The sequence below is a fragment of the Lepisosteus oculatus genome, chromosome 1 (genome assembly GCF_040954835.1).
Source record: "Lepisosteus oculatus isolate fLepOcu1 chromosome 1, fLepOcu1.hap2, whole genome shotgun sequence".
NCBI classification, from domain to species: domain Eukaryota; kingdom Metazoa; phylum Chordata; class Actinopteri; order Semionotiformes; family Lepisosteidae; genus Lepisosteus; species Lepisosteus oculatus.
In genome coordinates, this window is record NC_090696.1 from 71,726,631 (window position 1) to 71,742,908 (window position 16,278).

The 16,278-nt window shown below is 38.2% G+C and overlaps 1 protein-coding gene across 6 annotated transcripts in view; it reads right to left on the minus strand.

Moving 5' to 3' along the window:
* The window catches only part of kdm4c (lysine (K)-specific demethylase 4C), a 209,372-nt gene that overhangs the window by 177,418 nt on the left and 15,676 nt on the right, over nucleotides 1-16,278 (minus strand). For all 6 annotated transcript variants that reach the window (XM_015345786.2, XM_015345788.2, XM_015345785.2 and 3 more), the window contains 5 exons: nucleotides 14,819-14,979; nucleotides 14,283-14,458; nucleotides 13,090-13,204; nucleotides 12,148-12,341; nucleotides 1,745-1,794 (listed from right to left, as the gene is read on the minus strand). In XM_015345786.2, coding sequence (XP_015201272.2) covers nucleotides 1,745-1,794; nucleotides 12,148-12,341; nucleotides 13,090-13,204; nucleotides 14,283-14,458; nucleotides 14,819-14,962 — 679 coding nt within the window. In that variant the 5' untranslated portion in view covers nucleotides 14,963-14,979. The remainder of the gene's footprint in view (nucleotides 1-1,744; nucleotides 1,795-12,147; nucleotides 12,342-13,089; nucleotides 13,205-14,282; nucleotides 14,459-14,818; nucleotides 14,980-16,278) is intronic.

The following is a 16,278-nucleotide window of genomic DNA, read 5'->3' on the forward strand; positions in this document are numbered from 1 at the left end:
AGAAGATACAGTAAATGGTCTGTAACAGGCTTCCAGACAAACAGCCCCGATCTCTCCCTGCTGACTGAATCAGATTTTCCATTAATCTAAACTGGGTCCTCTGTGTTTGACAGGATGGGGATTATATACAGCAATAAAAAACACTCAGGATTTCATATCTCTAAAATTACCTCATCAGGAAGATACAGCCCACAGCTATTCATTGAGAATACATTTAAATCTGTCCCAGCTTGAATTCAATCAATAGTGAAAGGTATTGATGAACTAAATTCTCCTTTACAAAATAAACTAGAACAATCTTCTATTTTCAATGTTACTCATATTTTGGTGAGACCACAAAATTCTCTCATGTCATAAATGTGACAAAGACCTTTCCATTAGTTAGTATTCTGAATTACAGAATATTTTTTCTCACAGTTAAGAGAAAAATGGTGACATTTATTCCTAAAAAATTACCACAAAAACAACATTTTGAAGATAAAACATTACCATTGATCTAAATGATCTAATTTAAAAAAGCAAAACAACAAGACTACAATATTTAAAACACAGTGGCAGCACAAATTGTTATGATTAAAGAACAGCTTGGAAACTAAATGCAGAAACACAGCAACATTAATAAACAAAATGTAATCGTTCCCCAAGATGAATATTGTACCTGGTAAATTACATTGCTAAATGTTGTCTCTTTTTAAAAAGCTGTACATAATTCTCATCTTTTCTTCTTATAACCTAGAAGTTTGTTATTAACTATAATGCCTCCCATTTTCTTTAAGCCATTAAATGCCATCATTGCATCAAAATGCTGCAGTTAATCTTCTTGCTTTTCAGCAGAAGAAGGAATCACAGCCAAATCACGTCCATACATTATTGCAGTCAGCAGATTTGATTGAATTTGCACTCAAAAAAAGTACAAACACTAGGTGTAAAATACATTAAGTGTCTTGAGCCTAGCGACACTAGCAAGGGGCAGTATCTGAAAAAGAAAATGCATACTTTTAGCAGCGTTTGTGCCTGAGACAGTAATTTTTTGTAGATAGAGAGGATTATAAGAACGGTTCTAGAGCTGAGCCTGTTCTTCATGAGACCCAGCAACTCTGCAAAAATTCAAGAATGTCTGACTCTGAGTGGTTTTCTGGAAGTCCTTTTTTAAGGATGAACAAAATGTACATTTGTGCATTAGCAGGGGATTACGATGTAATTTTAATCATGGAAACATGGACAAAGAGTGATGGATGACAGATACTTTAGTGTATATACAGAATTCAAAAGAAATAGGAAAAATGAAAGAGGTGGACATTTGATACAGGATGTAAGCATTCTAGTAACTCTAACACAGCTACCTGTAGTAATCAGTTAATCACACTTCCCAGTTATTGAGTGTTATTTTGAACATTTACCTCTTACCGATATCTCAGTTTTCTTCCAATTTACTGGTCTCAAAAGAGACATCCTCAAATTATCTTCTGAAAACAAGATGAGCTATTATTTCCTCTCATGCAAAATTACTTGTTCTTACGTTTCTAGAAGTTAAAAGTTCTTTCAACAGCATCTGGAACCAGACAGTTAATCCCATTAGTCAAAGCCTGCTTATTAAGCATGGCAAATTAAGGCACAAAAATAAGAAATCATGGTATGAGGGCAATCATATTAACACCATTTATGTGCTTTTGGGTTGTCACTGTAGAAGTAGCTCACATGTGAAAGGATTACAGAAATCACACTGGAGAAACCAAAGTATTACCTGCAGCAAGACGCTCCAATCTCTTTCCATGCTCTGGGGGAACTGCATACCTGAGACAATAAAAGAACACAAACTGAAAACAAGACCTTAACACACTTCATTTAGAAATGCACTAAGCTCCTAAACAATTACAGAGAATAAGAGAGTTGTATATACAGCTGTGTCCGAATAATACATAATTCTTAAGTTTAGGGGTTCCATATTTCAGTTCCAGATGCACTTTACACTGAATGTGCAGAGAGAGGCGTTCCTGCTCGGTGTACCAACTGCACGCTGTGTCAGGCTGGAGAGAGGCAAAGCAAGAAAGATGATGTTTGTCCACACACACAGCGAAGGCAACACGAGCAGTCAGGCACGGCAAGCACAGCAGGGGATTCTGAGAGCCACTCTCACACGTGTACGACTCTTCCCATTTCTATAACATGGCCATGTAATCACGCACGAGGCAAAGCGTTCACCTGCACCCTCTTTTTTTTTGCTTTCTTTCCTTTTAAAACAAACTATGTTAGCAGCCTGGAGGAAGAAAGCCACTGCAGCTGTAATTCCCTGCTGTCAAAGCGTTTAGTTCGAAAGACCTCTGAGCTATTCTCAAATACCTCTGCTTAAGTCGAAAAAAGGCAATGCTGTTTCTCCATTATTTACCACAAGCTTGTATTCCATGTGAAGCCTGTTCTGACTGGTAAAGGTTGAACATGGAGGATTCCAGGGGGATACTAGAAGAGTGTTTCTAAGCCCATGAGGGTCTGCGTTTTGACAGTAAATGTAATAACTGACTTGGTGTTTCTTTTAATGGCGTCTTAGGAAACCCCATTAAAACAAAAGTTGCAGAAATGAAACAATTCTTTGCCAAAAGGACATTAACACTCTCGAACCTTCGAGACAGGTGTGTGTAAACGTGTACACCTCCATCACCACCTGGTGTCTGAAGCATCACCAAATGAAGCACTTTCAAATTTCCATACGGAGCTCTTGACAGAAACTCATTTCACGCCTTTAAAGGATGAAATGTTTTGAGACACTGTTTTGTAACTTGAAAAGCAGCACTCAATTAGCCATTGCCTCATCCCATGCAAGTTTACATCCTATATCACACTTAAACCCACATAGCCAAACACAAGCATCACCCTCTGAGTAGATACAACAGTCTAGGATTCAAAACTACAACCAAATCGTTAAGCTTAAAGACTCAGGTTATCTGAAGTTACTGTACCTGAAGGATTGTTTTGTTAATAAAATGATGAGTTGCTGTTTATTATTATTCACTTTCATGCCAAACATCCATATCCATAAGCCACAAACTACAAAAGAACTATTTCAACTATGGTAGATAAGTAACATTTTGTTTTATACCATTTGCTTCCCTATTCATTTGTATACATACTGTATCTGCTTTTTTATTTTGAGAACATAAGAACAGTTCCGAGCAGTTAAAGCCATTCATTCATCTACCCTCTTTGTGTAGTTAATAGCTATTTCATCCAAACTGTTTCTTGAAAGAAAGGGCATCGTCTTCAATAGCATGGCAACTTGTTCCACACTCCCACAGCCCTCTGGGTAAAGAAAAGCCTCCTGTTCTACATTGCAAAAGCACTCCCCCCTGGTTTCCACTGTGCCCTCTGCTACGTGCCTCACTGTTCTTTGTGAAGAATTCTGGTGGGTTGAACTTGCCAGTGGCCTTAAGAATGCTTGTATCAAATCCCCCAGCATTCTACACTGTTCAAGAAAAAAAAGATCCAATTCCTTTAGCCTGTCAGAACAGGACATTCCCTTAAGCATCGGCACGTATCTGCTTGCTCTTTTCTGGACTGCATTTTCTTTAACTCGAAGACCAACATTGCACACAATGTCCTAAATGAGGCCTGGAAATTGTGTCCTGGATACTTTCATTTGGTCTAAAAATTAGAGTAATTTGGTTCAACACTAAAACTTGAGGTTGTGAAATGACAAACATGAGAGACACTCTGCCTTTAGTAAAAGATTTTTCAAGAACTGTAATTCAAATATTAATTTAAAAAAGTGATTTGTTCCATTTGTTTTGCTTTAACTTTAAATTAGAAAAGCACTGCAATTTATCTGTAATTTCAATATATATATACAGGTAGTAAAATAAAATGACTATTCTTTGCATTTCTGTTGTGAAGTGTAAAAAAGGCTAATTTCATTCCATGAAAAATTTGAAGTATAGTAGCAGACGTCTGACAGTCCTTCAAGACTGAAATTAAATTCATTAAACAATCTGGAAAAGAGAGTATTAAATTGAAATATCTTTCATTTTCATGTAAATTCCATCATGTTTTCCCCAATGTCTATGGCAATTTTTAAAGCACTCACTGCTAATAAAATTTTCTTCAGAATCTTTTATGTGAATCACTTAGACCTGATCTTAACATTTCCTAACTGGAGGTTACAGTAACAGAACATGCCTGAGATTAGACCAATCTAAATTGCATCCTGGTGAGCACATTAAAACCTCATTCATTATTACAGGGGGCGAAGTATATTTGAGGTGCTGAACCAAGGCACGTTCATGAAGGCAGCAAGCAAAATCAGGTTTTATTTTTGCAAACATACTATATACCGATGAAAACCGTGCCACGAAACAGCACATTTTGTCCCCTGCGTCACTCTGAACTAACAGAAATACAATTCTGGTTGTTATTAAATATTACATTTACTGGGATACAGCTGTGTTTTTAATTCTGAAGCTTTCTAATAAGGATGCAAATTCTCTTCTGATGGGCAGTAACAATGCCAATAATTGTGATGAAATCCAATATAAGCATTTGGTGCAAACAATGTACTGAAATACCAAATTAACAGGCACCTGTGCAACAAGCTATAATACATGCTGCATTCAGATACAGAAATAAAGAACTAACTAATCACAAAAAGAGAAAAAAAGTTTTTTTCCTTGTAGGCTTTCTTAACTTAGGCTAATGCCCAGAAGGAAAGCCAGGCATTTGATTTAGGAATACAGAATCTCCATGTTGTAAAATCTCCAGGCTGTTCTAAACTGTAAGGTCAATACGTTGAGACTATATGACCTTTAAAACACGCAAAGAATGTGTATTGAGAAGAGGCATGATTTTAGCTTGCAAGGGATTAAACACTTCAAATGGAAATTATACTGTACATTCTTCAACTTTTGCAACTTTCGTTGAGACTTTTTAGGGTTTTTCTCCAGGCCCCCTCCCTTTATTTCTAATCCTTCTGCTATATGGAGGCCTGCTAGCAACATGGTTTCACTGTGTGAAATGTCACAGACCTGCCAATGAAAATCAAGGCACCTGACCCATATTCCTCTATCCAAAGGTTTAATGTCGCCAGCAGGAATCATTTGATTCAAATAAACTTTGAGACATGGTATTCAACACACTGCCACTTATGTGATAGCCACACTGTCAATTCATCCAGGCACAAATCAGCTGCCAAAATGCATTTTCCGATATTTAAATGATCTCTTATATCTTTTAATTAAATACTTTTGGGTGAGAATATTTGATGCCATGACAGTAAACCCCCCAGTTTAATGGACTTCGCTTTAAAGGACTTTGGGTTTTATTGGACAAAATCTGATAAGTGGATGTTTCGTCTATAGCTTCAGAAATACCAGAGTTTCCCAGAAATAACAGGGAAACACACAGATAATAAAAGAAGGTAAAAACAAATACTACATACTGAAGGTATAACATTTCTATCAGGAATATTTATGGCCCCCTGTAGTGGTCAAATGTTTATGATGGTTGTTGTTTGTGTTTCGTATGCTTGAGTGAGTTTTATACTCATGAAATAGAGAGCTTGTGTATTTATGATTAAAAAAAGGCACAGGAACAATTTTCATTGACTGTGTTAATTATAATTAAGAAAATAAGTCAAAAGATTCAGTAATACACATATTATATATAGTATTATATTTCTCATATAATGGTGTTTTGGGGCTGAAAAAAATAATTTGGCTATAACGGATACCGCTTTCCCCTCTTAATCGATTAAACCAACTCATTACTGTATATATATGTAGACTGAATTATATTTTAAACATAGTTAGCAGGTAGAAAATGAAACGCTTAGCGATTTACTGAGAAGGCTGAAGATCATACACATTACAAGAGTGACCTCTAGTGGGGGGAGAGGGTGATTGAAAATAAAAAAAATAATTGGGAAAGTCAAATAAAAATTGTTTGAATGAGACTTAATTGATAAATGATACTTTCAATTTAAAGAAAGTAATGAAAGTGTTGGCTTACTGCAATTCCCAGCAAAGCAGGGCTGTTCTCGAAGATTATCAGCTCTTTAAAGCTGCATTACATAGATATCACAGAAGACAGGAATCAACACTACGGATGACACTGCACTTGAATTCCTTCATTTTTGCCCTGTGGTGCATTCAACTGTTCCTTGCTAATTTGCGCTACTCCATTTTCATCAAACCAAATCCAAAAATAACATTAACACCAACTGGCCTTATTACTGTCATGAATGTGGACCAAGAACAAAACAGTTTTTTTCCAACTTTAATTTTTTTTTTAATTAGTATTAAATGATTTTTATTAATTATGAACCAGGAAATAAAACCTGTCATTTGTAGTGGCTTAGGTTAATGGTAAGCAACCAAAAGGCAAATTGCCCACCTTTGCATTCACATGAAATCATTTGTAAAAACTGTGGCCTATCAATTACACCTATATCTACTAATTAGTGTTACAAAGCATGTTTTTAATGGGTCTGCCATGAAACTGAAAACCCAGTGTGGTCTACACACACAGCTCTGAGCTGGAAGGAAGACTGATTCTCTCGTTTCTTTGCCACTTATAGCCAGAATCAACTAGTACATGCTTTGAGAAAAAAAAAACACTTCAAGAGAAAAGCCATAAAATAGTACTTGCTGCCAGTCTTCATTTCTTACTGTGCCTGTGTTTTTTCTAATACAGGAAAAAATCATTACATCAAAAAAAATCACATTTCATTTTTTTTCCCTCTAGTTCAGAATTTCCTTTTCCTGATCTCGCTGCCATTTCTTGTCAGACTCCCAGGAAAATGGGAGCTGGAGAAAGGCCCTTTCTGATCTGACACTTGGCAATCCCAGTGTCAGAAAGCTAACTGGACGTCTTTTCTGGCTGCTCCCTGGAGACGTGCTGTCAAGGGAGGAGGGACGGTGTCTTTGACAGTAACCCCACAGAGGCTTATGGACACTAATGAACAGACACAGCTTGAGAGGTGGAGCCAGGCTGCCAGTCAAAAAGACAGCCAGATGGGTAAAAAACTACAGCCAGAGAGCAGAAGTTCAATGAATACATGGGTAAGAAATCAGACTGAGGGGAGGCTTCATTAAATGGATACAGATGTGCTGAAAGTTAGAAAAAAAGCAAAAAGGTACACTAATTAACAGACTAAATATTAGAAAACTCTAAACGATTTACAGAATTCCACTAAATACATACTGTATGAGCAGCAGGGCAGCACGATGGTGCAGTAGTCTGCATTGCTGCCTCACAACACTGGGGCCCTGGGTTCAGTTGCGGACCTAGGGTGCTGTCTGTATGGAGTTTGTACGTTTTCCCTGTGTGGGACTCCATGTTCGGTTGGGTTTCACTCGCTTTCTTCCCACAGTCCAAAAACACACTGGTAGGTTAACTGCATTATGGAAACATTGGCCCTAGTGTGAGTGTGTGTGTCTCACTATACTATATATGTGTCTGTGTCTGCCCTGCGATGGACTGGCGTCCCATCCAGGGTGTACCCTGCCCTGTGCCCACTGCTTGCCAGGATAGGCTCCGTCTCCCCTGCAACTCTGAATTGGAAGAAGCTGTTACAAAATGGATGGATATACTGTATAAGTAGCCTTTATATAAAAATAGGTATTGAATTTGAAACTGAAGAGGTATGTTTTACTTTTGCCTTGTGCAAAATCATTGTCCTAACAGGGACTTGTGAGGGATACCAGAACTATAAGGTTCGTATGAATTGAATGTCTATGACTAAAACACTTGAGAAATATGCATATACTGTACATATAAACACAGAAATTGTCATCTTATTCAAGTGAACATTTTGTTTCATTCAAATTATTTGTTTTGAGCTAAGATTCAGTCTACCAGAACAAATGAATGCTTATAAACAAGAGTTCCTTATTCTTTGAGCAATCTGAAATGATCTGTCCCTGAGTATGAACATAGAGTAAATACCAGTTGGTAAAAAGTGGGGAACATATTATTGCTTTATTACAATGTACCACACAGCTGGATTCTCACAAAGCACGACAAAATAAATGCTTTTGGCCTCCTTAATATTTTTTCATTCTACTGGAAAAAAATGAGCAGTTCTAAGTGCACTGAAGTGGAAGAAACACACTGCAATTTTTATAGAGGCTGCCTTTCAACACAAGCCTGAAGAGCTAGAAAGAACACTTTTGGAATCAATAATCTATTTGTGCATACAAATTGTGCGAGACTAGTGCACTAATTATGTATGATCAGCTAAATGGTCCGAGGCTGTGTAAGAACACAGCTATTATAGAAAATAAAGACAAGAAAAATCAACAGCAAATTGTATGTGGATATTAGCAAAGCCAGGGAGCACTTATCTGATGATGGAGTTCTTTTCGTGCCACTAATATATTGAACCTGTGCATGAATTCTGTGATAGTTCTGGATGGTTAGCTTCAAGAAACCCAGCAAAGAAATTAGTTTCCTGGAAGAAAGAACCTCTGCTATCCCCTTAAGATCCTTAAGATTTTCAGATCCTTCTCTTTCAGGGGTACATGATGAAAGCAAAGAAGCCAATCCCACATAAGAAAGCAAAAAAGATATAGGTAATGTGATTGCAACTACCAAAAATACCTACATCCGAATTACTGTAACACTGATGAAATTCTATCATTGTGTGTCTAAAGCTAATGTCTGCACAAAGGTTAAAGAATTCAAGCAGTCTGCTACAAGGGTGCCACCTTTTCTCCTGTTAACCCAATTACTCTTATCGCAGGAAAAGTCACAGTGATTCATGGTGACTTTGCTTCCCAATCAGATAATTCAGCAGACATCTAATAATAAGCAATGCCCTCAATCTTTCTTTTGTTCCCAGGCACTGGTATTAAATATGGTTTAAGCTCACCTAGAATCACAATAATGCATCAACAGCTTAATGCTAGTTTATCTCCCAGCAGCTTGAAAACCTGCTAAATGTATGCCTTCTCTGCTGGATATTTAATATGGGGGATTTCTGGGGGAATGCAGAGCTTATCTTTGACAGTGTGTCAAGATCTGGCTGCCTTCCTTCTACATCAGAACTTCTTAACTGCTTTCTTGTTATAGTGAACTTGATGAACTGGAAAAGCCCAAGCACCAAAGCCCCACAAACTGGCTTAAGACTAAAGTTACAAATACTGGTACCAGAGCTCTGGGTACTAAAGTAGGCTTAAGCCCAATGTTAAAAACAATAATAAATCGCTGATCAAATCTGCTGCTTTTTAACTACCGGGCTCTCCAAATGGCAAGCAAAGAAGAACTCAAGACAGGAAGAAAACCTGTTACACAACTATCCCCTAATAAGAATAAGAGCCAGACTGTGCTGATAAATATTTGTCAACAGATGGTATAATCCCACAGCTAATTAACCAACTAAATACATGACAAAGAAAGGTCCACTTGATGAACCATTTAATCACGGTACTGTGTAATTTATGGACTTTCTTAACTCCCTCGCATGGTTAACAATAAGGACAAAAGTGGAACTGGAGAACACCTGTAGAAAAGCTAACATTATTGGCCATATGCATAGTAACTCTTCCAATAGTGTAAATGTAATTCTACACTTGTTTTAACTGAGAAAAAGACACATGTATCTGACTGTTCAAATCACAGATTTTAACTCTACTGATTAAGGAGGTACATCGATGCCTGTGGGGCAGCCCACAGTTATCTTAAAAGCCCAATTCCATTTCTCCAACACAAAAGAGTGGTCCCAGTTCATCACATCTTGTTGCCTTCATTCAACTTAATATTAAACAAATGCTCAAGACAGGCAAATTTAGCAAAATGTATGCAAACAGTTACAATTAAATTAAAAGTGCTGGCCACTTAGCAGATTGTGGGAGTTACACAATGGAAAACACTTCAAAATCACTACTTTATTAATGTGTTTACAGATGGTTTATTTTAAAATATTTTATAGATAACACCGTTTACTGTCTTACTTTTATCTTCCTTTAATTGTTCTGCATTATTCCAAGGAATATATTTGTTTTCCATTGCATGAGCATTAGGGAATATTATGAACCAGGATTTTTGTCTGAAATAAGAAGCTCATGAAGCTGCCTTTAGGCTCTGATGTCTTCAGGCATTCCCACAATCAATGTTAATAAGTAAGAAGACACTACTTTGTATAAAACAGATTAAAATACCTAAATTAAACACACTTTTATATGGACTTAGATTTGGCCTTTATTTAAAGCAAAAGAGTTTGGCTAATTTGTATTGTGTAATTTAGCCCAGACAGGCACAACGCTGAAAAAATAACATCTATGAGCCAGTAAAAACAAAATGTTTTTTATAAATCTCGTCAGAAGTGGGCACTAATTACATGCATGTACAGGGAGCATTCAGGATGTTTTAATACAATTTCTAACAGTATCTGGGACTTCACCCTCCAGAGAGAGCTATGATTATACAAAAAAGGCTTAAGCAAAAACCATTGGAAAAGGAAATAATAACCTTGAAGCAAACAATCCACGATTTGTTTCAGAACGAACTGAAGTTTCATTGGCCCGTTTCATAATATTGCCTCAGAACTGACCACTAAAGTGCCAATATGACACAAACCCATCCACCCATTTTCTCACCGCTTCCTCCAGCTCAGAGTCGCGGGGGAGCAGGAGCCCAGCCCGGCATGCGATGAGCGCAAGACAGGGTACACCCTGGATGGGATGCCAGACCAGCACCAAGGCACCCACACAGACACACACTCACAGCGAGGGCCAGTTCAGGGCCAAGTCCATAAACCTACCAGTATGTCTTTGGTAGTTCAGGTGGGCAGCTGCGTCTGCATGCTGAGGCTACAAAGGAACAAGTACAGGTTTATTCCATGCTGAAAAGAGAAGAAAAGAGACACAACATTTCGGCTGTGGAGCCTTCTTCGGGTGTGCGAAGAGGGCTCCATGGCTGAAACGTTGTGTTTCTTTACTTCTTTTCAGCATGGAATAAACCTGTACTTGTTCCTTTGCAGTACAGTGTACCCGCATGTCTTTGGACTTAGCACCCAGAGGAAACCCATGTGAACACGGGGAGAACATATAAACTCCAAACACACAGCACCCCAGGTCAGGAAATGAACCCAGGGCCCCAGCAATGCTCCCCACTGCACCACCGTGCTGTCCATGATATATACCCATCAACTAATGTAACCTTCATTGTAGACCATGGATTGATCACATACAGTACCTAGAAAACATCTGAATTTGTGTTGACCAACTACATTACATTACACCATGTATTGACCAATAATACCATTAGCTGTGTCAGCATGCATAGGCTGTAAAGGAACAAGTACAGGTTTATTCCATGCTGAAAAAGAAAAAAGCACAATGTTTCGGCTGTGGAACCTTTTGTCAGACACCTGAAGAAGGCTCCACAGCCGAAAGATGTGTCTCTTTTTTTCAGTATGGAAAAAACTTTTAACCGTTAATTTTAATGAATGGCTTGCTATGCACTTATCTCTTCAATATTTTACAATACATGAAATGTGAACATGTTACATGACCTGCAAATGATCCTGAATTAAAAAAAAAGCTTCACTTTAAAGGTGTTGGTCCAAAGGAATGTCTCATGATACCTGTGTGATAGGGGCTTATGAAACATTAACCATGAGGTTAACCTTACATCATTTTAATATTCACAGAAGGTGAAAATCATAGTGCCCCTTGGGTAACTTACAATTAAGGAGCCTTGAATACAGCCGAGATAGGAAAAATCAGCACATTAAAAAGATCACACACACCTGTTATCATCTTTGAAAGAATATTTTGCAATTTTTTCTGTTCGGTAAAGCATATCCAATAGTAGTACACAGGATTAAATTCGAGTGGCTTGCAGTAAAATTCTGTTTTTCCTTGCTTGGAGTAACCTTACTAACGAGACAGGCATTTTATGAGGAGACGCTTGAGCATTTTAAAAATATATTAAAAATACATTCTCTTCTTCACGTTCTTATAAGATGGTAACCAATTTTTATATTAAATTAATTTGTCTTTCTGATGTATTTCACTTTGATTATTCCACTGGCACCACAATTTTGATTCATCTTTATTTTTATGTAGTGACCAAGGAAGGACTTAATATAAAAGATGTCCTTGGGTATGCTTATACCCAATTATGAAGATTATGAAAGGCAGAAATCCACATAGTTCTCACCATGACTTTGGTTCGCCGAAGTGGAGGTAATTAATGCTGTAGAGATCCATATCTTCAGTGTGCCAGGAAAAGCTAGTTTTCCACATTCCAAAATAAAGATACGGAGTGTTGACTCCTTGAATCGAAACCCCACAGTCTTCTTCGATGATGTCAAGAATGGAGTTCAAATGAGCAATGTTCCACTCCTCAACATCCTAAAATAAAACACATATTAAGAGAAAATTAACAATGAGGAAGACCAGTTCCATGAACGCCAAAAATTAAAGCAGGCTTGATCTCATTTGACACACTAAACACAGTTTTGCACAAGCAAAACATAAGGAACGATACAGAGGATACACCTTCAGCCAGAAGTTAAGGTAGCCAAATACAATAAATCCTGAAAAAGTATTTAGTCAGATTCCCACAGTTAACACCTGCCTTCACCCAAATAGAGATAAGTAATTGATATCCTGATTTAATACCATTATCAAAAGAGGTTATCTCCAATACCTTTCTAAGTCCAGTCTCCATGCTGAGTGTGAAAGAGTACCACACTGCACTGCAAACTGGTTTGCCAACAGCTTGAACCCGGGCTTTTTAAGAAAGGCCTTGCTTATCTTCTAAGGCCAAATCGGGCAAGTTGATATACACTACAGCAGCTGCTGGCAATAATAGCATTTGTCATTCAATATTAAAATGTTATACAAGTGATTTTTTCATTAAAAAAACAAGATGAAATAAAAAAATAAATACTAAAACAAGAAATATCCACTCATTTTTGACAGAAACCCATTTCATTGGCAATTGATGACATGGACCAAACTGGAACAGAGATTCAAGCACTTCTGTTGAACCATGTAAGAGCCAAATCCGTGTGCATTGTAATGACCTGATATCAACAATGGATAGCTTTTCACCCCAAACCACAGAGTTAACAAATGCCTGCAGGAAAACTCTTACTTCATCATACAAGCTGCCATTCACATCTGCTCCATAGATTGGCGACACAAAGGTCAAATTCTTCCAGTACTTCCTCTCCAGATCTTCATAATTGAGGTAGCGGGGTGTACAGTATCTGTTGCAACGCAAAACAAAGAAAGGAGTCATCTTCTCACACCTCAAAACAGGCACAAAATCAAAATTATGGATTCACATTAGGATAAAGGTCATCATCTCTCATGCAGAGAAGTTTTATGGGCTCATATTCAAATTGATAGTGTTAAAGAATTGGTCTGACGAGGAGCCACAAGCTTGTCAGTAACTCTAAAATTACTCAACCTTAGCTTCAGAAATGACCAGAGTTAGCAGTTGTGGGAAAACCACATTATGGCTTCAGATAGCAAAAGTAATCATTTGGATACTTCAATATTTTCAACAAACATTTTGATATTGAAGAAGCTGTTTTGTAGGTGATTTATTTAACACATTTTGGTAATCTGAGATAGGGTAATAGCATGTACTATTATTTATATTATCACTATTGTTGTCACTTTTCAAAATGGACATCTGGGTAGTTGCCTCTTTTGAAATAAACTACATATCAAATTGCAAATTGTAATTTGGTTCCTTATGCGTAAAGTTGTATAAGAACATAAGAAAGGTTATAAAGGTGGCATTAGGCCCCACTCGCTCACTTGGTTTCTAGTAAGAAGGAGCTGAGAATTTTGAATATTGCATTCAAAATATTGAATAAATCAGGTTCCCACAAAGTCCTCTCCCTTCAAGTCTAAAACAGTTCGGTTCTTTAAGCTTGTATTGGACATTCCTGGTTGCTCTTCTCTAAATCAACTCCAGAGCAGAAACATCCTTTTCGTAACACGATGCCTAGTCTTTTTCACAAGCAGTTTCTTTAAGCTCCTCGAGTCTATAGCTTATGTTTTTGCTACTTGCGTGTAAATCTGCGTAGTTGTCTGATTTAAATGTAAACTTCCGCCTGTTTATCTAGCCCTAAGTTTTCCCTGTCTCATTTTTTAAGCTGACTTACTAATTATCCCAGAATCTTGTGCATTGATATAACGAGGAAGAGGTGGCCCGAGTGGCCCGAGTCGATGATGACCAGCCCCAGTCCCGGACGGTCATCCGACACAGCTGGCTTTCATTCCAGCTGAGCTGCACATCTCCAGCGCGGACGCCCTGTCTGGCGCAGAACTCACTTGTCGCTGTTGGCCAGCCGCCGGAACTCCTGGACGCTCAGGGGCTTCTTCTGGATGTTGTACTGTGTGAAGAGGCCGGACTGCCCGGCCACCATCTGCTGGATCGGCGCCTGTATCACCAGATCATCAATGTCGTCGTAACTGCGCCTCGGTTTCCAGCCCTTGGGAGGGATCACCTGAGGAGAGAGGATGTTAAAGTCAACTGACCAAAAAGAAAAACTGACACCCCCCCCTCTATAAAGTCATGGCAGCAGTGTGTTCATTCACTGTACCAATGAAACCTCACAGCAAATGACAAAGTGCCAGAAGGTCTTTAGTCACCTTGCATTCAGACATGTTGCATTCCCATGTGTTACTATTAAAGCAGATTACATACATCAAAGAGATAGCAGCAGAAACTTAAAATTACACTGGCTTTTTGCAGTCCCTCACGGGCTTTTTTAAGACTTTGGATACTGAACGAATGTTTCCTTGAATGTCACGAGCGCCGAACTCCAACCCAAACGGATAAAGTTCATCGTTGACTATCGCCCTACCTTGGCCAAACCTGCACGGTGAGCTCCTTGAGATTCCATGCTGACCAGGTACTTATTAAAGTCTTTGAACTCCTCCATGGTAGGCCTGAACGTCATGATTTTACAGGCCGGGTTTGCCGGAGAGTCTGCCTCTGCGCCGGCCATCCTGGCTGAGCGCTGCCCTGCGAGAGGGAAAACCCACAAAGCGACTGAGTTTACACAGGACGGTGGGTCAAGACTTGTCAATACACAGGCAGGAGGGAATAATCATTCAAGTGGCTCAAATTCACCGTAACAGACTTGTAGTCATTCTCTTCAATACCGTTTCCACTCTGTTGTTTTTTTCATAAAAGTTAACAAACATCACTCATTAAAGAAGGGTTTTTAATCCCTAAATTACAGTGGTTTACAACAGTGACTTTAAATAAACACACCAGATAGCCCCCTAAGAGTGGTTACAGTAAGACCTGGCAAGATACAGAAGAAGGTATATTGTGTATATGGGTGCCTAAATTGGTCTGTGGAGCAAAGAAAAGAACAAGGCAATAGGGCCTCTGCTGCTCACTGTTAGCAGGGTGATCACGCTGCATTCAAAAGAAGACAAATGATGGCAGTTCATGCGCATCGCAGGCCCCAGAATATTAAGAGGGAGGACACACTGTGCTATAAAGTGAAGTGTTGGTGCCATGCCCATACAATCAACTACAAATGTATCCACCGGAACTATCCGATGTTACCACCCCAGCATGGGATATAATGGAAAACAGTGAAATGCAAGGCTCCTAACCTCACGCAATGTCAGCAGTAAACAGTAACACTGACATGTTCTCCTGTCTTCTCTAAAGCGTGCTAATGCTTCAGGTGAGCCCAAATGTCATATCAATCATCTCCTTCAAATGAAGAGCATCCTAATGCAATATATGTCTTTATACCTTAAGAATGTTTTAAAAATAGCAAATAATGCATAATTAATAAGTTTATTAATTATTTCATATATATATATTTAACATACCAAAACAACTTTAATTTGGATGATAAATATGGTCTCCTGCAAATGATCCTCTCCAGTCCTACTGCTGTAACTGTTAAAAGGCCCTTTACCAGCAATGTATGCTATCTTAATGTGCAGGTGCTTGTTCAAACTCAAATGTCCAATTCCAGACTTTTATAACATTATGTTTCAAAGCTCTATCTTTCAAATAATGTAAAGCTAACTAAAATAATATTAAGACAGGTATGTAAATATCTTAGAAACAAACTTAAAGTGTTGAAGTGTACCCATTGAGATATTCCCTACTGGTGTATACTAAATGCAATTAAGAGACTGTCAAGATAAGGCTTTGGTTTCTTAGGATATTCTGACAGGTGCAAAAGATTCCTCCAGACAAATGAAGCATGTATTTAGAGATAATCTCCTGGATATAAAACATAGGAGGTTGAACTTTTCTACTAGGAAATCCTCAATGCTGAAAAATACAATC